This window comes from Harpia harpyja, chromosome 4 (genome assembly GCF_026419915.1).
Source record: "Harpia harpyja isolate bHarHar1 chromosome 4, bHarHar1 primary haplotype, whole genome shotgun sequence".
In the NCBI taxonomy this organism is placed as follows: Eukaryota; Metazoa; Chordata; class Aves; order Accipitriformes; family Accipitridae; genus Harpia; species Harpia harpyja.
Window position 1 is genome coordinate 39,460,249 of NC_068943.1, and position 24,536 is coordinate 39,484,784.

At 48.6% G+C, this 24,536-nt stretch overlaps 1 protein-coding gene across 12 annotated transcripts; it reads left to right on the plus strand.

Annotated features, from left to right (window-relative positions):
* Window positions 1-324: 324 nt before the first annotated feature.
* MSANTD2 (Myb/SANT DNA binding domain containing 2) lies at window positions 325-24,447 on the plus strand. 12 transcript variants are annotated; one of them, XM_052786268.1, is made up of 6 exons: window positions 8,164-9,724; window positions 11,714-11,760; window positions 14,061-14,105; window positions 14,718-14,976; window positions 16,780-16,840; window positions 22,934-24,447. In XM_052786268.1, exons 4-6 carry the CDS (start codon window positions 14,898-14,900, stop codon window positions 23,784-23,786), a joined length of 993 nt encoding a protein of 330 aa, XP_052642228.1. In that variant the 5' UTR covers window positions 8,164-9,724; window positions 11,714-11,760; window positions 14,061-14,105; window positions 14,718-14,897; the 3' UTR covers window positions 23,787-24,447. The 12 variants fall into 12 exon arrangements, 9 of the variants coding, with proteins under 9 accessions (XP_052642233.1, XP_052642234.1, XP_052642231.1 ...); XM_052786271.1 differs by lacking the exons at window positions 8,164-9,724; window positions 11,714-11,760; window positions 22,934-24,447 and adding exons at window positions 347-907; window positions 18,881-19,747; XM_052786270.1 differs by lacking the exons at window positions 8,164-9,724; window positions 11,714-11,760; window positions 22,934-24,447 and adding exons at window positions 347-907; window positions 16,990-17,203.
* The last annotated feature ends 89 nt before the right edge of the window (window positions 24,448-24,536 follow it).

Genomic DNA, 24,536 nt, shown 5'->3' on the forward strand with positions numbered 1-24,536 from the left:
CCGACCCCGCTCCCTGCCCTAGCCCTGGCCACGCCTCCTTCTGTCGAGCCCCGCCCCCTCCCTCGAACCACGCCCGCTTTCGCGTGGCCACACCCCCTCGGCGGCCGCCACACCCCCTGGCGGCACGCCCCGCCCCTACCAGCCGCGAAACACGCCCCCTTCGCGCGGAACCTCGCCCGCTTCGCAGCCAGCCCCGCCCCCGCCCCTGCCCTCCCCGCTCACGGCCACACACCCCCTCCTTGACCACGCCCCCGCCGACGGCGGCACGTGCTTTCCCCCGCCGTCTCGGCCACCGCCGCCGCCGCCGCTACCGCCCCCCGCCCGGGGGCTGCCGGAAGTCCCTCCCGCCGGGGGGAGCCCCTCGTCACTTCCGCCCGCTCGGTCCGGCATCTCCAATATGGCGGCGTCCTGCGGCTCCTCGCAGCTCCCGGCCGCCGAGCCGCCGCTGAAGATCCCCAAGATGGAGGTGCTGTCGCCGGGCTCGCCGGGAGCGCTGAGCGACGGCAACCCCAGCCTCTCCGACCCCTCCACCCCCAGCGGCGCCTCGCCCCTCGGCCCGGGGCCGGGGCCGGCGGCCGGCGGGGCCGGGCTGGGGGGCGGCGGCGGCGGCGGGGCGGGGGGCCGCGGCGGGGCCTCGCCCTCCGTCTCCTTCTCGCCGGGCGGCGCCGCCGCCGCCGCCGCCGCCGCCGCTTGCCGGGGGATGTCCTGGACGCCGGCGGAGACCAACGCGCTGATCGCCGTCTGGGGCAACGAGCGGCTGGTGGAGGCGCGGTACCAGCAGCTGGAGGGCGCCGGTACCGTCTTCGGCAGCAAGGCCCCCGGGCCCGCCATGTACGAGCGCGTCTCCCGCGCCCTGGCCGAGCTGGGCTACGAGCGCACCCCCTCCCAGTGCCGGGAGCGCATCAAGGTACCCCGGCGGGGGGCGGGAGGCTCGTCCCCGGGGACCGGGGGGTGAGGGCGGTGGGGGTGTCCCCGGGCTCGGCCGTCCCGCCTGCCCGAGGGTGGGCGATCTCCCGGGGCGTCTTTTGGCTCGGGGGGGGGGAGGACTCGACGGGGGACTCCCCGGCGGGGGGCGGGGGTTGTCCACGCGTGAACCCTTCGCCAGAGCATCCTTTGGACCAGGGCGCGGGGGCAGCGCATCCCCTGGGCTCGATCCTTTCGGGATCCCGCCCCCCCCCCCCCCGAAGCATCCTCTGGCCCTTGTTGCGGGGGCATCCCCTGGGCTTGGGGACACCAAGTCCCCCGGGCTCAGCCTTTCGGAGGGGCTTCTCCGGGCCGGCAGTTTTCCCGAGCATCCTCCAGCCCTGGGTGTGGGGTGCCCGTTCTCCTGGGATCACCCCAGCAGGGTTTCCCCACGCAGGCAGTTTTCTGGAGCGTTCTCTGGCCCTGACTGTAGGTGTTCCCCAGGCTCAGCCCAGGTCCTGGGTGCGAGGCGCCCCGTTCCCCAGGATCACCCCGGCAGGGTCTCCCCACGCAGGCAATTTTCTGGAGCATCCTTCACCCCTGGGAGCGAGGCACCCCGTCCCCTGGGATCACCCCGGCAGCGTCTCCCCATGCAGGCAATTTGCTGGAGCGTCCTTTGGCCCTGGCTGTGGGTGTCCCCTGGGCTCAGCCCAGCCTTCACCCCTGGGTGCGAGGCACCCTGTCCCCTGGCCTCAGCTGCCTGGCTCCTCGCAGCACCCGGTTGGCATCTCGTGGCCCGGAGCAAGCTGGGTGCCACATCCTGTGTGTTCAGCCCTCGCACCCGCAGCCTCCAACAGCATCTTTCCGATCCAGGTGCTGTGTCATTTGGGTTCAGCCACACGGTTCCTCCTGCGTGGGTGGGCTGTGGCAGCATCCTTTGCTCCTGAGTGGGGAGGGACACAGTGTCCCAGCTATTCGGGTCCCCTTGCGTGGACAGGCCCCAGCAGCATCCCTTCCCCCGGGTTTTTGGGGAACCGCATCCCCTGGGTTGCCTCCTTCAGCCCCGAGCATGGTGGACACCATAGCCCTGGGTGGGTTGACTCAGTCCCCTTACGTGTCCTCCAGCATCTTCTGTCCGTGAGGGGGTGGCACTAGCTGCTCCCTGAAGCTCCCATGGGAAAAGGGGGCTCCCAGTTACTCCAGTAACGAGGGGCGGCTTGGGCTCTGGTTGCCCTCTTGCACTTGTGGCTCTCTCCTTTGCTTTGGAGTTGCTTTACAGGGTACGACGTCTTCCCCTGGTTCGCACCAGAGCGTGCTGCGGTCTCAGAAACCTCTTTAATAATTGAGCCGCGTTAAACAGCCCGATGGACTGCATTTCCTCTGGCGGCAGGGTTTAAAGAGGGATCTTTCCAGCTGCATCATTCCCTGGGGAAAAGGGAAAGGCTGGGTTGGCGTCCGGCTTGGGAGCAGCCGCTTCGCACGTCCCACTTACACGAAGAGGAGATGTTTGGAGGGACCGTGGATGGGGTGGGAATCGCTGCGGGTTTTCAGTTTATAAATGTGAATGAAGCTTGGAAGGGTGAATTAAACACTCCGAGGTCCATCCGGCTTTCACTTTCCCCTTTTGTGACCCTTTAGGCTGCCCGTGCAGCCGCTTAAAATGCCGATTGATTAAAAAAAGTAATGTCTTGTTATTGCTAGGGATCAGTGAGGCTGTTTGTTTCTCTTCTGTTAAATACAGCTGTGCCAGCCCAGCCAGGCTGGGATTCTCTAGGTGCATACACCCGGGCGGCCTTTGATTTGCAAAATATGTGAAGTAAGGGAGTCTGCAGTATTGAGGAAGCTCAGGAATAAGCGAGAGACTCGCCCTTCAATCTCTGTTAATTAGAACAACCTTCGTCCCTGAAAGTAGGTGGTCGAAATGAAGAAAGCTCCCCTTCTGTTTTAGTTTCTTAATGTATTTTCATCATGGTGTTTGGTTGACTCTGTGTACTTGCTGCTGAGGGCTTTATTTCCCTTGAAGGCATCCAAGTATTTTTGGAGAGGAATGTTGCTGCACCGTGAAATCTCTTCGAGACCCTTGTTTCCTCAGTGGCTTTCAAGGCGCTTGTCGCTTAAATCGCTTCTTCCATGAAATTTTGGGCTTTGCCAGAGGCTGGTGCGCGACGGAGAAGTTTCTTGAGGCCGTTTGGCTTTGTCCACAAGACTCCGATGGTTTCGGGTTGTGGTGGGAGTCTATGCAGCAGCTGTAGAGGACCGCTACCCTAATTTTGGTTGCAGGCTCTGCAACCATTAATGCTTCAGAGGACGCTAAGCAGGTTGTGAGGAGAAGTCTCGCTATTAAAGCAGCCCAGAACTGGCCGTTCGGGTTCAGTCGATGCTTTTGGATGGAGCTGGTCGTGGGTAGTGGCTGCTTTGGGGCCAGAGCAAGCGTTTTGGTGACTGCTGGAAGATCCTGTCCTCCCAGCAGTTTGTGAGCTTCTTGCAGAGGAGGAGTTCTCCCCCTTTCCCTTAAGAAGTGATGCTTGAACACATCTTTGCTCCCGAAATGTTCAAGCTTGAAAGAAACCACACATCACGTACCTATCAAACAGCTTAGAGGGAATAAAAGACCACAAGGCTTGTATTTATCACTTTGCAATGGCTCCAAGAGCAGCTCTTGACAGACCTGTTAGATTTTTCTAGATCAACACGCAATACGTCGGGGCAGACTCTTCTTCCGTACCGTAACGTCTGGTAGAAGGATCCAGCTGGAAGGGACTTGTCAGCCCTCCATCCGTGTGCTGTCCTGTGCCTGTACTTGTTTGAAGGTTGGCCTGTCCTTGGGCTGTCTGCCCGGTGAAGAACAACTGTTCAATGTCAGCCGTGTCCAGCGCTCGTTGGTAAAGACCCTCATGGTGGGCTTTTGGCGTCTTGGACACGCTCCAGAACAGGAGCTGACTGTGTTGTCCCACACCTATTGTGCTGTTGCCTGAGCTTTTGTGTGTCCTGGATCCCCACTGCGAGGGTCTTTGTCGGTGCAGTCGTCTGGAGGTCCAAAAATGTGGCTTTTTCCAAAGCCTTTGGGCTTGCAGTAGGTTTTTTTGCTGGAATTGCTGAGAAACGAGCACTCATTGAAAGCTGGGGGTTCTTGTGAGAGCCAAGAATTGACCTTGTTACAGGGATTATTGAGATAGTTGCGGTAGCTGCTGCCAAGCCTAAAATCCCAATTTTTGTAGGATTCCAGGCAGAATCAGCTGCTTGACTCTCATGCTCGACCAAGAGTGAAAAATCACTTCTGGGTGTGGAGGGGTCAAAGCCTGAAGTCATCTTTAAGACAGAGTAGGACGACTTGAATGCACTGTTGGAACAAGGGGAGGTCGCAGGCACTTCGTAGTCCTCCACTATTGGCTGTCTCAGCTGAAAACAAAACCAGGGAGATGGTGATGAAGGAAAGCATAGCTACCTTATTCCATTTACTATCCATAATGTTCCGTATTTCCGTGATTTTATAGGATACCTAATGCCCGTCAAGGGAAGGTAGCGTGAGGATTTGCTGATGTATTATAAATGTAAATCGTGCTTAAAACGTATCGGACTCAACTTACTTTATAAATGCGTTTTAGATAAGAACTCGATATTGGCCTTCTTCGGGACACCTGCCTTCCCTGGACTCTGCCAAATCTTGAAGAGTGAGTTAGAAATGAGCTGGAAAGGAAAAAGTCACCTCCGAAGAAGAAAGTTTTCCAGTTGTATCGCATAGATGCATTCTCTCCTAATTCAAACAGGATGCAAAGTAAGGTCCCCGTTCAGATTTTCGTCTGTCTCTTAACATCTGCATGTGCTTTTCTGCACATAAGCAGCACTGGCCTGCAAGCTGGGAATGAGACCGCTGTTGGGTTTGAGCCACTCTGGAAGTGTCTGTTTCAAATTCAGGGATTCACACGTAACCGTTCCAGCAGCTTTTCCTGGTTTCTTCCTTCGGAAAGAGACCTTGAATCCGACTTTGTGGCTCTGAGGTCAGGGGACTGGTGGGTTCGGCAATCAGGAGCTGCAGGAGGATTGAAACATCTCAATTTCTGTCTGTTGGGTTCCTGGAAAAGCTGTCTCGTGCTCTGTAGTTTCCTCGTCCTGTTGTATCCTTAATCCTTGCTTGTTTAGTAATACATTCTGACTGTCCCTATGACACGTAGCTCTTGTTAAAGAGTCGTTTACTAAAGTGCACATGCTTTTTGTCCAGCCCAGCTCTTGCGTATTCACGGTCAAGGAATTAGGCTGGTTTGTGTATGCCAAAACTTGTCGCCTCTCCGCAGCAGTGCGTGGAGAGCCTTTAAGTTTTAAGCTTTGACCTTAGCACTGGTGTTTTAAGGCAGACAGGGAATATTTGCAAAACCCTTTCCAGACTTGCGTGCTGATTTTGTGCCCTTTGCCTGGCGACGTTGTTTCAGCCAGAGAGCAGGAGGTTAGCTGTTAAATCGAGCTGCTTTTAACTGCGGAAAAATGAGCTGTTGCCTCGTGCTGTGAAGTTGCCGTCTGAAGGGCAAAAGCCAACGTACCCAGTATATGTTCTTTGAGGTCGCTTTCCGTTGGGTAATACACTGGGACATCATCGTTTCATCCTCTTTCAGCCTTCGCGCGTGGCTGCAAGGGCAGGGGGATGCTCTGGGAAAGTGCAGGTGAGCTCAGGTTTTACGGTTGCCGCTGACGAGTGCAGAGCCATGTGAGTCAAGGGTAATTTTCAGGCAATAAAGTCTTGTTTTATTTTAAAGCAGTGTTCTTGAAATAATGTGCTCCAGCCGGATCTTATGCATTGATTTTTAAATCCATGGAAGAATTTCCGCTTCTGTTGCACGCATGTTTCTTCATGGAAGGTGAAATCAAAGACTCGCTCTTCTGACAGCGCTTTGCTTAGCTGAGCTGCGAGAGTGTTTCGGTGCTAGAAATTCACTGGCTGCAGTTGCAGCTAGCGAGCCTTTCTCGAGCAGAGAGAAATCCCTCCTTAAAAGTTGCCATTCAGCGTCGGGAGACTGTTAAAATGAATTCAGGGGCATTTTTAACATGTCGTTTCTTCAGCTACTGCAGAAATGCGGGTTCTGCTTTTATTTTGCGAGCGAGCTGTTGAAATCTGTTTGCCGCTCCCCAGAGTCTGTGCCAAGCCATTTATTCAAAGAGGAGCAGCTCCAACATCTAACTCCCGGCTGCAGGAATTCACGAGTCCCACTGCCCTGGTGTTGGATTTTCTGTACGTAGCGACCTCCCTCTCACCCCAGACGGGTGACTGGAGGTTTCTGCTGGGTTGTGGTTGTCCGCTAAGCATGTAATTTATTTTTCAAAGGAAAAAATAAATACTTTGAAGACACTGGTTAAACACTTAGAGAGCGTAGGTACAAAGGGGAGAAGCAAATGCCGTGAACCCACATCAAACGGGAAAGAATGAAAAATTACGCCTGAATATCTGCTGTTGGTGTTCTCCTGCTTTAAGCTATATGTAAAGCAGTGACAGCAGTGGCTTAAATGGGGCTGTGGTTTTACCTGCTTTATGATGTAAACAATCTGTTTCTAAATCTTGTGTGAAGTTGTTTTTAAGGAAGGAAAAGCTGCGCTAGCTAGACTATCTCAGAAGCAATGCTTGCTGTAATCAGGTTTGACCTCCTGTGTGATATTGGAGATTGGATTTCACCCAGAATTTCGTCGCTGGGTCCAATAATGTTAAGCAGAGTGGCTGTCTTTTAATTTGAACATCTCAAATGATGGAGCATTGGTACATTTTGTAGCAACGAGCCAACTACCCACCTTCAAAACGGCTTTGCCTTCTATGTCTTTTGAATGCATTTTATCTTTGTCTTGCATTTGTTATCTCAGGCCCAGATCCTCATCCGGGCAGCTCCACCAGCTGTGATGTGTGCAGGCGGTGTTCAAGTTACCTCCGGATCTTTCTTTGGCTTAAATAGATTCAGATACACCAGGTTTTCCAGGCTGGCTCATTCCTTGTCATTCCTTGAATCCTCTCCAGCAGCCTAACATCTCGCTGGAGGATCTTACGAGCCTGGGTGGGTGGGAGCAACTTTCTGTTGACGTTTATAAGCTGGGAAAAATAAACTCTTCAGTGACAAAGAACAGATTTATTTGTTTTACTCCTTCTTGGATGTATTGTGGGGCTGCAGCAGAGGAGCATCTCTGGGAGGTGAGTATCATGTGGAGCGAACCCTCTTACAGAGCAGCTGCACCCACTTTCTTCGGCCGGGGTATTTGCAGGGCAGTGTCGTGCCAGTAGGCATCTGTCTCACTTTGTACGTGCAGGACGAGTGTCTTTACTGTCCAGTGGCTTCTGGAGCTGTGTTGTGTGTCTATAATACTCTGGTCCGGTCATTCTGGCGTACCTGGGTCATCCGCCGCTTACTGCATGGGTGCAAAATGATTCGCAGGGGGAGCTGGGACCGAACTGGCAGGTTATGCTGTTGAGACAGAAACAGTTGATGGCTAGGAACTCATTGCAGAAGGACAAACCTGCTACACTTGAACATTAAATCTTAGTTTGGGAGCATGCAGTTTTTCCCTGTTGTGCTCCTTGACTATGGAGGACTTGGGAAGGTGTTAAAACCCCTCCTTCTGATTTTTATCACTTGCTCTTAGCCAGCACATGCAGGCAGTTGGAAATTTTGGGTGTCTCGTTATTGCAGAGGCTGTGCTTTGATGTCAGGAAAGGGTGCCACCAGCAATGATGCAGAAGGTGTTGGATGGTTGATTGAGGATTTTATTTACTTCAGAAGTGACTGGATGCACCTGAAATGCTCAGCAGAATGAAGCTGGTATGAGAGCATACAGCTTCGAGCGCCAGTGTGGGGGCAGATTTGCTTTCATTACTCTTCCAGGTTATGCTCCATCCTACTAAGTGCATAAATTTGGGGGCCAAGTAGATGATGCTCTGTGGAGTGCTGTGGTCTCACCAATTACCAGCCCTTGACCACTGGTCCTGGTGAAAATTGGAGTTCAAGCCACCTTTGGTATTTCACTTCCAGCTTTTCCCATGGATTTAGATATTGCTCTCCACTGGTAACGTTTTCTCAACACAGCTGAAGGCGAGTGGCAAGGACCTTCCCCTAGAGACCCCAGAACGGGCAACGACACACTTCTAGGATGGTATGCATAAAGTTTTTTACCTTTCTGAACTATGTGAGAAGTTTCCCCTGTGGTGCCACCCGCGTTGATGCTTTCTGCTGCTTGGCCGAAGCTTGTTTTGGAGAGGAGCATCTTCCCTCCCACCTGCAGGCAGGTTTGTGCTGCTCTTTGTCTTCTGGAGGGGCTGAAAGAGTTAATGTCTCAAACATTGTGGTGGGGCAAGTTCTGCTTAACGACTAATTCTGCATAACAAGGAACTCTGCAGCAAGGAACCCCAGGTGAAAAGAAGCTGATCAGTGCCCATCAGCAACGGGAGGGGGAAGGTGTGCCGGAGGGTGCACATGTCCGTGCTCTGATAATGCTGTTTTGGACAGGCTGAACAGGGCAGCTCACCGTGCATGGCCAAAGATCACATCTGCAGGGAGGGGGAAGTTACTCCCCAAATGACACCCAAGCCCACGGACCTATTCCCCAAAGGCTACCTAATTAGCCTAATGAGTTTGAGCGCCTGCCCGAAGGAGGGGCAAGGATGATAAAAGGACACAAACTGAAGCCCCAGGTGTGCAAGCCCACCAGAATGGGACTGCTTGGCTGATTGAACCAACGCTGGACCCAGGACCGGTGAAATCTTTCTCTCTTCCTTTTTTTCTCTCTGTCTTGTTCTCTCTTTCCTTTTCCTTTTCCACAATCCCTACACCTCATCCCTTTAGACATAAACCATTGACCAAGTCTGGGACTAGGAGCGGATCCAGCCGCCCCTGGGCCCTTCTCTAAGGAGGAGTCTAGAAAGCAAGGGGGTCTGCTCTGAACCTCGTGACTCAATGGGAGGGCTCCCCTTATTGACTTCCCTGACCTGATTCCCAAATAAGCAAGGCTTGTAGTATATGTTTGGTGATGTATGGTTAGCACATGTTACACAGTTTACTGTGTGTCACACCAATTTTTGTGGTGAGCATGCCAATTCTTGTTGTGAGCGAATAAAAGTTGAGTTTTGTGAGTTGAAGGATCCCCGGTGTCGTTTCACCTTAATCCTGACCTGGGAATCGGCAAACCTGAGTCATCGTCCTGAGAAATTGGGACGTGACAGAGGCGTGTGGCCTCGCTCTGCTCGTGCATTTGAGAGAGAGAACCAGGAGGGATTTGGGTCCATATGGTCTCTCATGGCTTACTGGTAGCGGAGATGTGACCTGCTGAGTACATCTCAGACCTCTTTGGTCCAGACCGCTGCAGTTTGGGTTCTTCTTGAAAGGCAGGCTTTGTGGGTGGCATAAAGATGTTTGTCCTGATCACAGTGGATGCGTGAAACTTCAAGTTTGATTTTTAGGAATAAGTGTGTTTCTGAAGGCAAGACAATCTACTCAATTGTGGCCTTTATCGCTCTGAAGTAGTGATGGGTTTGAGCAGGTCGGGCCAGGACTAGGCTGAACCTTACTTGTGCGTCTCTGCAAGCCGAGCTCTGTCAGTAGGACGCATCCATCCCATCTAAACTCTTTACAGAGACAAACATCATTGGCCCGGTAGGTATGGGCATGGCAGAGGGTTTTGCTGGTCTGCCTTCTCAAGCTCTAACTAGTTACTCTTCTTTTCATCCAGTGCTGTCTTAAACCAGGAGCTCAGTACGTCGAGAGATGGAGGTGCCCAGCCGTCTGCTTTTCCGCAGGCAATACTGGAGAGTTCTTCTCTCTAGATGTCTAGCCTGATTAGCATCAAATCTCTGAGAAGGGTATGAATAACTTTATTCTCAGCTCTCTAATAGCAGCAACTGATGGAGCCATCTTTGCAGGTGGCTGAGATGCGAGGTGTAGCCTGCCACCACTGTGGGGAAGTTCATCATGTCTCGGCACCATGTATCACTGCACGACTTCCTCCCCCCAGCCGGGCTACAGCTCGTTATACCCTGGCTTCGTTCCCTCTCAGTCACTGGCAAAGTTGTGCCTCATCTAGGTTGACCTCTACAATTGGCTGTAGCGCTTCTGTAGATAATTGCTGTCCAGGCGAGATTTTTTTTTTTTTTTTTAATATATTCAATTGTGATTTAGAAATTGGCAGTGGTGGGAAATCCGCTGTGCCTTTTTGTTGGGTTAGTTAGCCAGAGCTAGAACCTAACTTAAAAACATGTGCCTTACCTGCCTTGACTGACATCCCTTATCTGTGTCTTCTAGGGTGACTTTGCCTCTTCAAGTCATTGTCCAAAGAGATCTCTGGTTCCTATCTCGATCAGACGATCAACTTGTCTGTGTTCCCCCTCACCACCCTTCTCCTCTCAGGACACTCCCATCGCTTTCCTTGTTCCGTACTGGAGACCTTTGGGCCAGAGCCAAATCCTTCAGGAAGTCCCTGTGCGTTTGGGCACATCAGGATACGATTGAGGCTTCGCTCTTTGGTGCAAAGCATGATTTATTTTGACTGCTGGCATGTCTCCCCTCGAGTGCAATGATCTGGCAGATGTGCAGCCACCTGTGGGGCTGGAGCCTTTGCAGACAGGTCTGTGGCAGCTCCTGCAGTGCACACCTGCAGAGTTTTAAGTGGGGGTTTGTGTGGGGCTGCTTGTGTTTTGCAGAGGAGTGTTATGACATGGTGTCTCATTTGGAGACATGTTGAAGTTGTCAGCTACTTTTCTGCAGTGGTGTATGGCGCTCTCGAGAGTTTAAGGTGCTCTTTCTCCTCCTTTTATTCTGGATAGACCGCAGAAATAGGGCTCCATGTGGCAATATCCCACATAAGTCTCATGTTCTCCTGCCTTGCACGCATCTTTTAACCTAAAACTCCATGAGCTAGCAAGTTGAGCAGAGCTATCTGACTCCTGTAGTCAGTTCTATTTCCTTGTGCTCCTACCATCCAACTCGGGAATGAAGACTGCAACATCTTTCACTCTGCCAGCCATCCCTATGTGCCCTACAACCACTCCAGGCTTCAAAAGCCATTTCTTTTGTCCCAGTCTAGTTTCATCTCGTGTTGCTTGTGGGTATCCTGGCATGATGAGGGAGGAAGCTATTTGATACTGCCGCTCTTAATTTGGGATGTGAAGCCAAGAGTGCTCTCCCATTAAGTGAAAGAGCATCTTCAGAGCTGGACGTTGTGCTAAGTGGTGCTCTGTGCCATTGGGACCCCTTCTAGGCCAGCTGCTGTCATTTAACAGACTTAAGTAGATTAACATGGACACGCAGGTATGCTACTTAACTGCTCTGCGGAGCCCGTAGCGTCTCGCCGAGTAAGAGTATGGCTTAGATCAGGGATCTGGAGTTTCTTCTGTTGGACCATCTCTGGGGTTATGCGTAAAAAGCTCACTGTGGTGTGGTTCTCCCTCGCCTGACTTTTTGCTGGGAGGAGGACTGTGTCTACAGCCTTCCTCAAAGTCGCTTCCCAAGGCTTTTCTGACCAGTGTTTCTGATCATCATGCTGCAGTTCCTGCAGAGTGATTGGTTCTCCTGTGGCTTCGCTTGTAGAGAAGATGAGGGCTTGTAAGTTAGAAATGGTGAGAAAGTCCATGTTGAGCTTTTTGACTGTCTCCTCCTTTGAACTTCATAATTATAAATTAAGCAGGGATAATCTGTCTTCGTATTGCAGGCAGGGTTGCAGAACAGTAAGCAAAAGCCTCGGTCTCTTCCAGTCTGTGCAGTCACTGGGCAGTTATCAGGTCTGTTTTCAGTTACTTGTCCTAAATTTACTGGTTTCTTGTCTATCTGTATCATTATATGTATGTGCACTTTAGGAACCACGGAGCAGGAGTTGAGCCGGACACCGGGAGGAATAGAGGAGGTGCGTAAGAAAAACCTAGATCTTAAATCTTGGTGATCAGAATAACCTGCTGGGAGAAAGGTGTCTGAACCCTTGAGTGCTATAAAATCTCCAGGAGAGGTTTCCTGAAGTCTGAACAATTATTTAGGTCTTACCAGGGTCTCTGAAGAAAATTGTTGTGGGAGGTGCAGGCGACTGCAGAGGGAGAGCAATCGATCTGGTCCACCTCAGCCCTGCCACGTAGAAGCCTGTGGGCATCCATGAAACAGAGCTGACCTGTGTTATTCGGAGGTGAACATCACTTAGAAAAGTGGTAGGGACTGCCTGTTGGAGAAACTGGGGAGTGCCACCAAGAAGAAGGAGCTAGCGGGAATCTCGATTCTCCAGGAAACAAGACCAAGAGGAACCACCAGCTGCTTGGCCACAGGCCTTCTGGTGCTTTTGAAAGCACCAAATTTGAGATTATCTCACTCAAACTTCAGGTTATCTGCTGCCAGAAGCGGAGGTGAAAAGTGGTTCACGCAGCTGGGTCCAGAAGCATCTAGGCAGTAACCTCAAAAGTACTCTTGACTTGCAAGAATAATGAGCAATGAGAGTATTGCTCATTTATTTTTGCCCACTTTCTGCATTGCTCCCTTTAATTCTTGTAGGAGTCTCCATTGACTTGATGCTAAATTATTTTCGTGGTAAAATAAGCCAGTTTGCAGCCTGAATGAAATAATTACAACTAGGCTACAACCCAGTGTGAGATACTCAATAACTCCATTGGTAGAGAGAGATGCTTGAAGCACACGCTTAAAATAGAGCAAGTAACTGTGGATGTCGAATGTTCCCAAGAGGGCTTGGCCAAGAGTATTGACATTTTTTGGTTAACTGTGCTGGAGACGGTTTGTTTAGCTTAAAGGCTGCTAATAAATGCAGCTAGAGGCTCTAAGTCTGCAGTTAACTCCGATGGATAAGCCAGGGCAGATGTAAGAACTGGGGTTTGGGAACTATATTTCCAAAAATCTAACTTGGGTGGATTTTAGAAAGAGTCTGAGAGTGAAATGAGAGTTTGCCCATATCGCTTGGTGAGGTTTGAGCTGAAAGGAGAGAAATTGGAGTGAAAAAGCTGGGCGATGCATCCTCCAATGCACTTTTCAGGGCAAACCGGACCATTTAAAACTGCCTCGCTGTTCCCAAGGGGTTCTTGTTGCCCAATTTTAACCACCACGTTTATCTGTACCCCCTGCCTTAGGGAACCCAGTCTGCCTGCAGTGAATATCGACAGGTTTCTTGGCCAGGTCCTTGGTTTCAGGTTGATGTAGCCGGTTGTTTTTCATCCCACTTGCAGACGGAAACTTAAAATTTGATGGTGTCCAATTTGGTGGCAGAATCGGGAAGGGTTCCACCTTAAACCACTGAATAGTTCTGGTCTTACTGCTGCCTGTGTGTTTACATGGTTTGGGTTTTTTTTATTTTGTATTCTTTGTGGTTTTGGTTTTGGGGTTGGGGTTTTTTTTTGGTTTTTTTTTTTTGAAACAGCAGGGTAAAACTGACTTGCTGCTTAGCAGTTTTGCTTCTGCCCCCAAGGCTCTGAATATCATGAGGAAACTGGTTAGAAATTTATCCCTTTCCCGCTGGTGCTGTTAAACCAGTATATGAGGAGCATTAGGTAGGTTTGAACTTTCTGGAGATGTAAAGGTTCCTTTGGGGGGAAAAAACCAAGCTGTTTTTGCAATGATGTGCTTGAAAGTCCGTTATGGTCGTCCTCCAGAAAGCAAAGCGACAGGACTAGCTCTTCCCAAGTTAATGCCTCTTGAAATCCAGAGGTAGCTTTGCCATTCAAGCTAGAACCTGAGCAATCTAATAAATTTAATATGAAAAAAAAAAAAGTTTTCTAGCACTCTACCAATCTGAAAACCGTCAAGATCCAGCAAACGTGGGGCACATCATTATCTTTCAAAACTAGAGTGCTGGTAGAATTAAAACCACATTGAGGGATGCGCATAAAGATTTTTTTGATATTATTTTTTTATTTTTTTACCCCTGAATAGTTGTGTGTTGCTCCGGATTAGGGGGGAAATGTGGATGGAAATGGTAGGCTTATACGGCTTTGCATCGCTGTCGTGATGCACAGCTCAGCCGTCGGTGCGGGATGCTAAAGGGATCACCAAAAGTAGACCAGGTTTTTGCATCTGTCTGTGTGGGAGGTTCCGGCCTCAGCACTGTTTTTAAAGGCTTATTAGACAGAGCTGTCTAAGTATTGTTTCTTACTTAATGCTTGATATCGAAGTCTGGGAATTTGGAGCATTATTGATTTGACCTCTTTTAAATTTCAGCAGCTTCACAAGAGACAGAGTGAGTTAGTAAGGAATGCAAAATATGTAAGTAATATATATTTTCCTAGCTAAATAGCTTAGGCGTATACATTTTGTACCTTGTGTCTTCTTACCAGAGTAAGGAAGGTTGGACCGTCTTTGCTTTGGGGGACTCTTCTTTCTCTTTTCCTTTCTTTCTCCTCCCTGCTTCACCTTCTCCAAGCTGTGGGCACGACACCAGCTCTGCTTTCTCCTCCTCGTAGTAGGTGTGCATTCTCTTGGCTGGTTGGTATCTCTGACTGGGGGTCTCTTGGTATATTTATTTTATTTTTTTTCCCTATGTTACATAGCAGATCTGGGGATTTTTTTGAAGTGGGGAAGAGAATAAATCACCTGAGTTAAATCTGATGAACCTGTAGCTGCTACGCAACTTTGTCCTGGGTCATAGATGTTAACGCTAAATTGCTGCAGTGGGAACATCGGATACACACGATGCTTCCTGGCGGGTATAGGTTAGCTCGGGAGCATTGCATTTAGCTCGTGAGTGTGGGGCAAATACTGATCAGCAGAAGTAAAAAAATGAAACAAGAAAACCTAGCAGCCACGTAACTGTCTGCAAGTGAATATGCATTCTTCCAACCCATTGCTGCCTGATTAACGTGCTTTTTTCTGTCTTAGACCCTTCGCAGGTGCTACAGCCGCGTGAAGGAGCACGGTGTTGGGAAGAGGAAAAGCAGCTACACATTTGAACAGCTGGAGCAGGTGTTTGGGCAGGGAGGATGGGACTCCCAGCCCTGCCAGCCCGTCCTCATCAACAGCAGCGGCTTGTATCAGGAGCTGGAGTCAGACGGCAGCACGATGGAGGAGTATTCGCAGGAGGACTGGGGAAACCACAGTCAGGATCTTCATTGCTACCAGACCGGCGAACAGGAATTGGGTAAGAAATGCCGTGTTGATGCGTCTCCACCCTCTGATTTTGCCTGGGCTCTGTGCTCATACGTATCTCAGTACCAACTTTAATTTTTCTGACATAATATGCTGAAGATGCTGAGCACCTGATGTCCTGGGGGAGAAAAAGGAAAGAAATTCCCCAGTTCATCATCAAAAGCAAACCGTGGTTCCCAAAGTGGTTTAGGATCAGGACTTGAGTCTAAAGAGCCTAGCAGGAGGAAAGAAGGGCTGTGTGGCCAGAAACGGTGGAGGAGGAGGTGACACGTTCCCTGTTTCTCCTTCCCCTGCTCCATTTTACTTCCCCTCGTGGGATTAGGAGGCTGTTTTCCCTTTTCAGTGGTACCCTGCTTTGGAGGTCTGTGGGCACCAGCTGAACCTGGTGTTACCGTTCAAACACCATTCGCTTAAATTATGAGCAGGAGTTCAAACTGCTGCTATTAATACCGACGACTATAAAAAAATGTTGCTTCTTCTTCCTATGTATACCCTAACTGGTATGTTTGTTTTAAACATGTAAATATGCTTATATCCAGATGTGTGGCCTGTTTTTAAATAAAAAAAAAAGGCAAGCAAGCTCACATTCCAGGATTGAGACCTAACCCGAACTCCTCCGCATGCTTTTCTTGCCTGAATTATTGGTGTCTCTGCACAAGAATCGATATATTCATTTAGTTTGGAGATTTGGTTGTTGCTTGTGGCTTATTGAACTTTGTTAAACGGAGCAAGGTACTACATTTTTGATTGAAAACACACACTGATCTGAGCAGTCTTGTGAAGAAGTGGGTTTCTTGAAGCATGTTTGTATCTCTTGAGCCACTGATCTTACGGGTGCATGTTCCTCCCTTGCCTGAGCCAGGGGCTTATTTTCACGACAGAAACTTTAAGTTGATCAAATTCAACGGAGACTCAAGCGAAGCAGTAGAAGGTGAATTTGGTAAAGGCTCTTGGTGCGATAAGGTTTTTTTCTCCCCCTCGTGATTTGTAGGATGAAACAGGGAGAGGAGATGCAGTCACGTATCTGTACACATCTGTGTTCAAGGGACTGGTCAATTGGGATGCTTTGAAAGAGGCTTAAATCACAGTTTAACGTTAAAATTTGCAAGTTGGCTGTTAACCGCGTTCTGGTTCTCTCAGCCTTCTTCCCCAGGGGATTTAAAAGTCAGAAATATGTGGGAGAGAAATGGTGGGGAGAGGACAACGTTACAAAACGTATGTAAATGATGGCTAATTCCCTGTAGTTTGACTCGTTCTGGTGAGTGAAACTGCGGTCTCCTCGTTTGTCACCGTTTTCCTTCAGTCAAATCGGACATATTTGTGTGCCCTTGGGCTGACGATATTCTGAATGTTCAGAGAAGTTATGAGAAAAGCACTTAGCACACAACATCTAAATGCAGTACAGATGCATTTGTTCGGGTGCTTGCTCTTCAAATGTGCCATTGAAAGCAGAATAGTCTTTTTTTCTTTTTTTTTTTTTTAACAATGTAGTTTGCAATCAAATTTGTTGTGATTTTAATAGCAGGAATTGTAGTCTTGTCCTTGAAAAGGTCTTGCACTTGCAGAGATCGATTCAGATCTTAACTGACCACATCTCTTCCAAGGAAAACAAAATACTCTTCAGTTATGGAGGATTTAGGAACTGGAGCTGTCTTGTGCAGAACTTTAGTGGACTGGCTGGCTTAGGAAGCAGCTCTGATTTATTTTTTTATTTAATTTCAGCCTTTAAAAAAAAAAAAAAAGCCCCGGGAACATTATTTGAAAAGTAATTATGTGTTGGAATTTTACCTTTTAGATGAAATGCCTACCACAAAAAGAACATTAAAGATAAAACAGGAATCTTCAGAAGACACGCAGTAAGTAATTTATGAAAGTTTTACCCTGGAATGTGTTTCTCTGGGGATGTTGTGCAGGAGGGGAGGATATTTGAAACTTCTGATTATAATTATAAATACATTGTGCAAGGCTATTCATACAGTTGAATCTGCTTTATGCATTATTCCAGTTACCTCAGAACATCTGAAAAGCTTCATAACTCTGTCTCTTCTTGGCTTCATCATTCAACAAATGAAACAAGAGTTACTACGTGAATGCAAGGACTTAAAATGTGGATAAAACATGCAGCAGATTCATTAGGGCTGTGTGTGGGCAGGCTGTGGGTATCGTGACATGAGGCCAGACTCTTGGATCTATTTGTAATCTTGGGTTTGGCTTTTTCTTTTTTTTTCCATTTGCCTGAAGTTTGCCCCTTTGGATGTAAGGAAAAAAGAGAATATAGGAGGAGTGGAGGAAAGAAAGAGTAAGAAGAGGGACACAGCACCCCAGTAGTAGTGTGTACTGTTGGCTTGGTGTGAGTAATGCTTGCAAGAAAAGTTCATGCATTTCCCCTCCTTGGTGGGAAGGCATGCCAAAGCTGGTGACTTATTATTATTATTATTATTATTATTATTATTATTTTTATAACTTTCCGGAGCTGACTTTTAACCTTTTGGATCGGTTTAATCTGACAAATACTGGAGCGTTTCGAATGCTTTGAGCATGTGAATTTCCCTTGCCTCGCCAACAATAACACAGAGCGTTTTGAAAAATGGAAGGAATTGTGCTGTATTACTTGGACCAGGGCTACTTTCTTCTGACCTTTAGGGTTTTAAAACCCACAGGGTGGTTGTAGCTCTGTCTACGATGGGAGTGAGCCATTGCAAATTGGCTCGCAGACCCTTCTGGGTGGGTTGCACACATGAGCTCCCCCACCAGTAATTTGTAGTGTCATCTGAAGTCAATCTGGTATTTCCTATGCTGGAAAGCTTCTGTAGGGTAGGAAGTCATCAGCACTGTATATATTAACTTAGCGACCCTGGTTAATAACACAACAGAGGCTTTTTACTATAACTGAATGAAAAAATCCTCCAAAACCTAAAAAAATAAAAATAATAAAAGAAGCAGCTTCCATTGTAATGGCCTAGCTTCGTCAAACTCCCCACTTCAGATGGATTTTCACGGTACCCAAAGGTGACCTTTTTTCTTAATGTGGAGCAAATTCAGTTTAGCAACTCAGGGATCACCTGGAGAAAAATAACCATTTTCAGTATAAACGTTATTACTGCCTTTTTGAACAGTTGCATAGGACTGTTCTGGGATAATTTTACCCTTCAAGGCATGCTTTAGGGATTTGCATAGAAAATAATCCTGAATTTTCTGAAGTGGAGGCTCGGACTGCCTGAATCTTCCCTTCCAGCTTTTGTTGTGTAGATGGACGACTGGTTTAGATTTGGTAGATTAGACCTTTCAGAGTTTTCTGGTCAGTTTTTCCCCCCTCAAGTTCCCTGTAAAATGCACAGAAGTCTCTGAACTCTTGGGCATTTTGTGAAGCGCGCAAGTGATAAGCCCGTCTTACGTGCCCGGAGAAAGCGCAAAGTATCTTCCAAGACGGATTTGCTGAAAATTACTTTTTTCCCCCCACTATGAGAGCAAGGACCTTTTAAACTCTGACTTAGTAGATTAAAAGCAGTCAGGAGAAGGGTGGCTAATACGAAGATAAGCTGGGTATTTATTTATTATCTTCAAAAAATAGAATTGTGTCTATTCTTAAAAGCCGCAGACAATAAATAGATGCCAAACTTTTTCACCTCTTTGGCCAATGTTTTAAAATACACCTAACTTACTTTGAAGAAGGTGGGGCTTCAGTTCATCTGCGTTCTTGGTCAAGTGCAGATTTTCAGCAGAAATAATCTCAATAAAATCGGAGGGAGTGGTAGTGCATTCAGATTCTTTGCTGAACCTGTGCTGTGATTTTTGATGTGGAGAAATTGCAATGTGGCGATGCTGGACTGTAAGCACGTGTATTGCTAAAAATCTTGTCTTTGCTTCCCCCTTTCCTTCCCCTGGGATTTTGGAAGGATTTTTGGAAGGATTTTTGCAGCTAAGCAGCTTCTGGAAAACCACAGGAGCAGGTGTGCACCGTGACATTATTTTCCTAGCAGAGAGGGCGGGAGAGTGCCGCCGAGATGCTTGCTCTAGGAAACCTATTGCTGAGCTCTCTGGGTGCTGGAATTTATTCTGGCTCTTCTTTTCCTGATAAAACACACACGTGTGAGGCTGCTGTCGCTATCAGCTGACCACAGACCTGCAGAAACAGAGGGAGCTCGCTTTACTCCTGTTGCCTGCGAGGAGTTCAGCTGTTCCTGCCAGCTCAGCCAGCACTGGGACCTGATCACACACCAGCAAACCTAATGCGTTCCATCTCCAAGCAAGCTGCACAGCTTATTAACATGGACAGCGCTGCGTCTCTTAACTTCAGGTAGTAAATAACTGGCCTCTGAAGACATATAAGGACTTCCCATATTTCCTGGGTTGCCTTATTTTTGGCAGCATCGGAAGCGAAGAGCAATAGCGAAGCTGTGTCCAGGTCCCGTGCTCCGTCAGCTGGACTCTCCCCCACGTCTGCTCACCGTTGCATCCCCTTGGCACACTGCTGCCTCCAAATAAACTCTTTTGAAAAGTGAAACGCTACTTAAGACTCTGTTCTGCTATTTTAAGTTTATTTGAGGAGCAGTTTTATTCACTGTGGGCTTTGTGAAGATGAACTAGAAAAAGCTTGGGGAGCTGGGTCCTTCACTGAAACCAGCTGTTTCAGGCTCTTTGAAGTCCGCTTTTGGTTGGAAACAGCGCCTTAGAACAAATTTGCACCAGTCTTGTCTCCCGTCTTTCCTCATTTGAATTGCAAAAGCTTCCGAGGAGAAAGAAATGCAGATGGCCAGTCTCCAGCACAGAGGTTGTGGTTTGACGATAGGGTAAAACCCAGCTCTAGGGCACCTTCTGCAGATGAAAAATGAGATTGCCCTGTGACAAACAGCACTGACACAGGGTAAACCCTCTGCTAGCTCGGATTTTTCCATTGAAAAATAAATAATAGTAATGATTTGACTCTTACTGCTTATAATAACTCTGCTTGGCCGAGTCGTGGAGGTGCTGGTCAGAGCCTGGGAAAGCGAGGCGCAGCGGGGCGGCTGCCGAGCCACCGAGTCCTGGTGTAAGAGGAGATGCTAAAACTGAAAAGCAAAGCTTTTTAAAATTTCTTTTTCCCTACTGCTTCCTCTGTGCTCAAAGTGATGGATTCCCTCTGTGGAAAGCCCTTCTCCTCTCCCATCCACAAGGTGCTACCAGTGATCATCTCTAGTGAAATTATTCCTCTTCCCAGCAGGAGCAGTTTGAGTGACTAATTTTTTTTTTCACCAGAGCTTCAGCTCTATTTTGTGCTGAACTAAACTTAGCGAGAGTATTTATAGTGTAATTATTAAAGGTGGGGGCTTTTTTTTTTTTTTTTGGTTCTTAACTCTGTTCCTTCACTGTTGAATGAAAATCTACCCACGCTGCTTTCTCCTGTCTCTGGGTTTGGATGGGACTGCTTTCTTTAAATTGAGTTCAGCTGTCTGTCTAGAGTCGAATGACTGTATAACAGCGGTGAAACACAGGCTCTCTGCTACCAAACAGCACTGTGCTGAGCCAGCGCTTACTGTGTCCCCTTGTCTGTCTGGTCCCCTTGTCTGTCTTGTCCCCAGAAGGTGAATTTCCACTTCCAAAAGTCTAAAAAAGACATTTTCCAAGCGTAGCGACGCTGTGCTGCTCAGCATCTGAAGGAGTGTCGGGGAAGCTGTAGAGAAGCTTTGAGATGGTTCAGTATTGCCGCGGTGTTTGTGTAAATATAAATGGGTTGGGGGTAAATCTGCATTTTTCTTGTACGGTATTTCTCTCCTTGCCTTCTCTTTTGCTGCTAGACAGGGAGAAGTGGAAATGACTCCTCAGAAGTAACTTAAAATAAGAAACGGGAGTTTGATGATGCAACAGGAGTTTTTCAAAACCCCTGGCTCAAACACAACTCCGCTCGCCAAGCAGGTCCCCTCCTCGGTGCTCCAGAAACTCAGTTACGCTCTGAGCGCGGCGGCGATGCGCTTGCCAAAACAACTTTTTAAGGCCTATCCGGGAACCTTCTGGCGCGGTTGCTGGTGCTAGATCATTAAGATAGGCAGCATGCCGATGGCTGCGGTCCCTCCCGTTGCTGTGCGGAGTGAGCTATCTGGGCCTGGATGGCTCAGACCTGTTGCTGGAAGAGCTTGGACACCCCACCTGAGGTTTGCAGAGCTGGCGCGCACCGACCGTCTTGCGTCAAACTGCTCAACGCAGAGCTCTGTGGTCCCAAGCCCAGTGCCTGCAGTCTGTCCCGGAGGCACCAGATCACCTAAAGGACTTTGAGAACCTTCCCAAAATCATGTGCGTTGTATTTGCACCTACAGAAGCAGGTTTTTTGAGGTGAGAGGCTGTGAGGCTGGACCTCTCCAGCACCGTGGGAAGGGTCTGCAGCTCCCAAACCTTTTTTCTTTGAACCCTTATATCGATAGGATGGAAGAAAGACACCTTCTGATCCACTTAGGGATTTATTGGGTAGAAATGCAGCTGCCAGTCTCAACCCCAGGAGTATCCTTATGCCGTTTGTGCGGCGTCATATCTGCTCTTGCTTAAAGACGATCATGTCCTGGCCAGCCTCATGCTTAACTCCATCGGGGAGCTGTTGGGAAAGGCCGATTTTAGGGAGTTGGAGCGATCTTCATGACCCCGCAGGAGGAGGGAAGTTTGTGCATGCCCCGCAGAAGAAGACTGGTGTCACCTGGCATGGGGACTAAAGATGCTGAACGTGCTGGTGGGACACGGGAGGAGGCAGGACCCTCGGGGGGATGTGGTGACCCCTGTGCCATTGCAGTTCAGCTTTACAGATGCGGCGCAACAGATAAAAGGGAGGAGAGTTGCGCGGAGCAAGCTTTTAAATCCCACTTGTTGGACCAAGAGAGATTTCTCCATTACCAAACAAGTCACATTATCTTCCTACAGCTTTGATTATAGGACAATAAGTCCTAAAATTAGTAGTTCTCCCTACTAGCTAATTACGCTCTAAGTGTCTCATTCATCCTGGAGGAAGCTGTTCCAGCTTGCTTCAGGCACACGTGAACACTTTCTCCCGATTGCTTAGCAAAGTGTAAATCCCTCCGTGGAAACTCGCTTTGATGCCGGTGCCATTACCGGGAGGGAAAAGAAATCTTTGGAAACGTGGGGATTTCTTTGTTGGCTATCCAAGAGGGATTTCTGCTCTCCATCCTGCAGCAGGTTATTGGGTCGCTTGTGCCCGGGCACAGGTCATCTTCACCGGCATAGTCTGCTCCGTGGGGTTGGTCCCTTGAGCCCTGTTTCTGATCCAGTGCTGGGACTGAGCCTTTCAGAGCTGCTTGGCGCTTGCTTTGTAGTTTTTACAATTACAGCCCTGTTTGCTCACGTGAATTTTGGAGTAATGACGAGGCGGAAGCATTTTGAGTGGCGGTTGCAAATTAGGGATGCAGCTCCGGTCATCTGTGACGGACCGTGTGCCGATGGGAACGCACGGCTGTAAAGAATAACCCAGTAACAGAGTTTGCATTTGTTTAGCGACACCAGACACGTGTTTGCTTGTAATTACTCTGAAGCGGCACAGGTAGGAGCAGGACATTTCCACCGTGTGGGTTTTGGGGGCTGGTAAGAGCAGAAATCTTTCTTGGAAGCTGAACTTGGGGTTTTATCAGCTCTCATTTTCTTTACCGGGTTATCTCCTGCAGAACTTTTTGCACGAAATCTCATTTCCAGCAGAGATTGCAGTTTGCTGGAGATACCGGAAGGAGTTTGGGTTGGGTTTTTCTTTGGTTTTGCTGAAATTAATTAAAAAAAAAACGTCAGTGTGGTGTTATAATCCATAAACTCACCTAGCTAACTAGGATGTATATAGTAATAAAATACCCACTGCCTAAAAAGCAGCCAAGAAAGCTGGAAGGGTTTAATATTTCCCAAAGGTCGGTACGTTCGCTGGGGTGGTTTTGCAGCTCCGGTTTACTGATGCCTTTATCCTTCTCTCCGTGTTTTTTAATTTCCAGGAAGCGTGACGTCATGCAGAATATTATGCAAATCTTGGAGTCGGTCCAGTTGAAGTGGGAGCTGTTTCAGAGCTGGACGGACTTCTCCAGGCTACATCTTTCTAACAAACTGGCCATTTTTGGCATCGGTTACAACACCCGCTGGAAGGAGGATATTCGTTACCACTACGCGGAGATCAGCTCGCAGGTACCCCTCGGCAAGCGGCTCCGGGAATATTTCAACTCGGAAAAACCGGAGGGTCGGGTTATCATGACCAGAGTGCAGAAAATGAACTGGAAAAACGTTTATTACAAATTCCTGGAGATCACCATCAGCGAAGCCAGATGCCTCGAGCTGCACATGGAGATCGACTGGATACCCATCGCTCACTCCAAACCCACCGGAGGAAACATCGTTCAGTATTTATTACCGGGAGGGATCCCCAAAAGCCCCGGCTTGTACGCCATCGGTTACGAAGAGTGCCACGAGAAACCCCCCTCCCCTCTTGCCGAGCACAGGGGGCCCGATCCTGGCAATGAGACTCAAGGGGAGCTGGAGGTCCCTTCACCGCAAGCCTCCCTCCGGGTGGATATGGAATCCGCCCGGATTATCTACTGTTACCTCGGCATTGCCGAGGTCCGGACTCTCCAGCAGTGCCTGTTTTTACACTTTCAGGCAAACACCAAAACCTTCAGCAAAGATTGGGTCGGGATCAACGCCTTTTTATCTCAGAACTGTGTCGTAGAGCCCGGCGTGTCGCCCAAATCCATCTACATCAAATTTGTGGAAGTGGAGAGGGATTTTCTTTCCGCCGGCTCTTTGGTAGAGTGCCTGGAAAAAGCCATCGGATACCCCTTAAAATTTAACAACTGAGTCTCGTCCTTCATAAGGATTAGGGCTTTCCGCCCCTTTTTTCCATCTCGCTACCAGACGTTTTCGGATCCTGTCTGTTCACAGCCGGGCAAGTCGGACTTTTCTGCCTGGAAACGAGTTTTGGGGTGATAAAGAGGCTCGTGGGGCGCTTTCTACAAGCTCATCCCCAGCAAGCGAGCATGTCCCGGCTCTCTTGCCGGACGGACCGGCCGGTTTTCCTACCGGAGTGGCGCGGCGAGGAGAAGCCCCCGGCCCGTGAAACGACTGTAGGTACATTCCACATCGGACGAGCACGTACATGTGGCGTTTTCATATGAGAAGCTGGGGTTTTTTTGGTTTTTCTTTATTCCACGGTGTCTCATTTTTACACATCCGTCTCTCAAGTGTTATTATGGATCTGAATAAATAAGCAATAGATAACGGCAAGTTAAACGTTGAATCACATTAAAGGAGACTGTTTTTCAAAGCCACCCTTAGATACTATTGTATATAATTTAGAACTTCACTTTTTTCACCCATCAAGTGTTCTCCTCTCTCCAAACAGTGTTGCCTGCAAAAAGACTTTGGTTTCTGTGATGTATTCCACTTTACTAGTAGCGTTGCCATATCTGCTTTTATTTTATTTTATTTTTTAACATTAAAATAATTCCTGGCCTTTTTATTTTTCTTATTTTGGTTTTTTTTTTGTTGTTTTGGGTTTTTTGGGGGGGGGGGGTGGTTGTTTTTTGGTTGTTTTTTTTTTTTGCATTC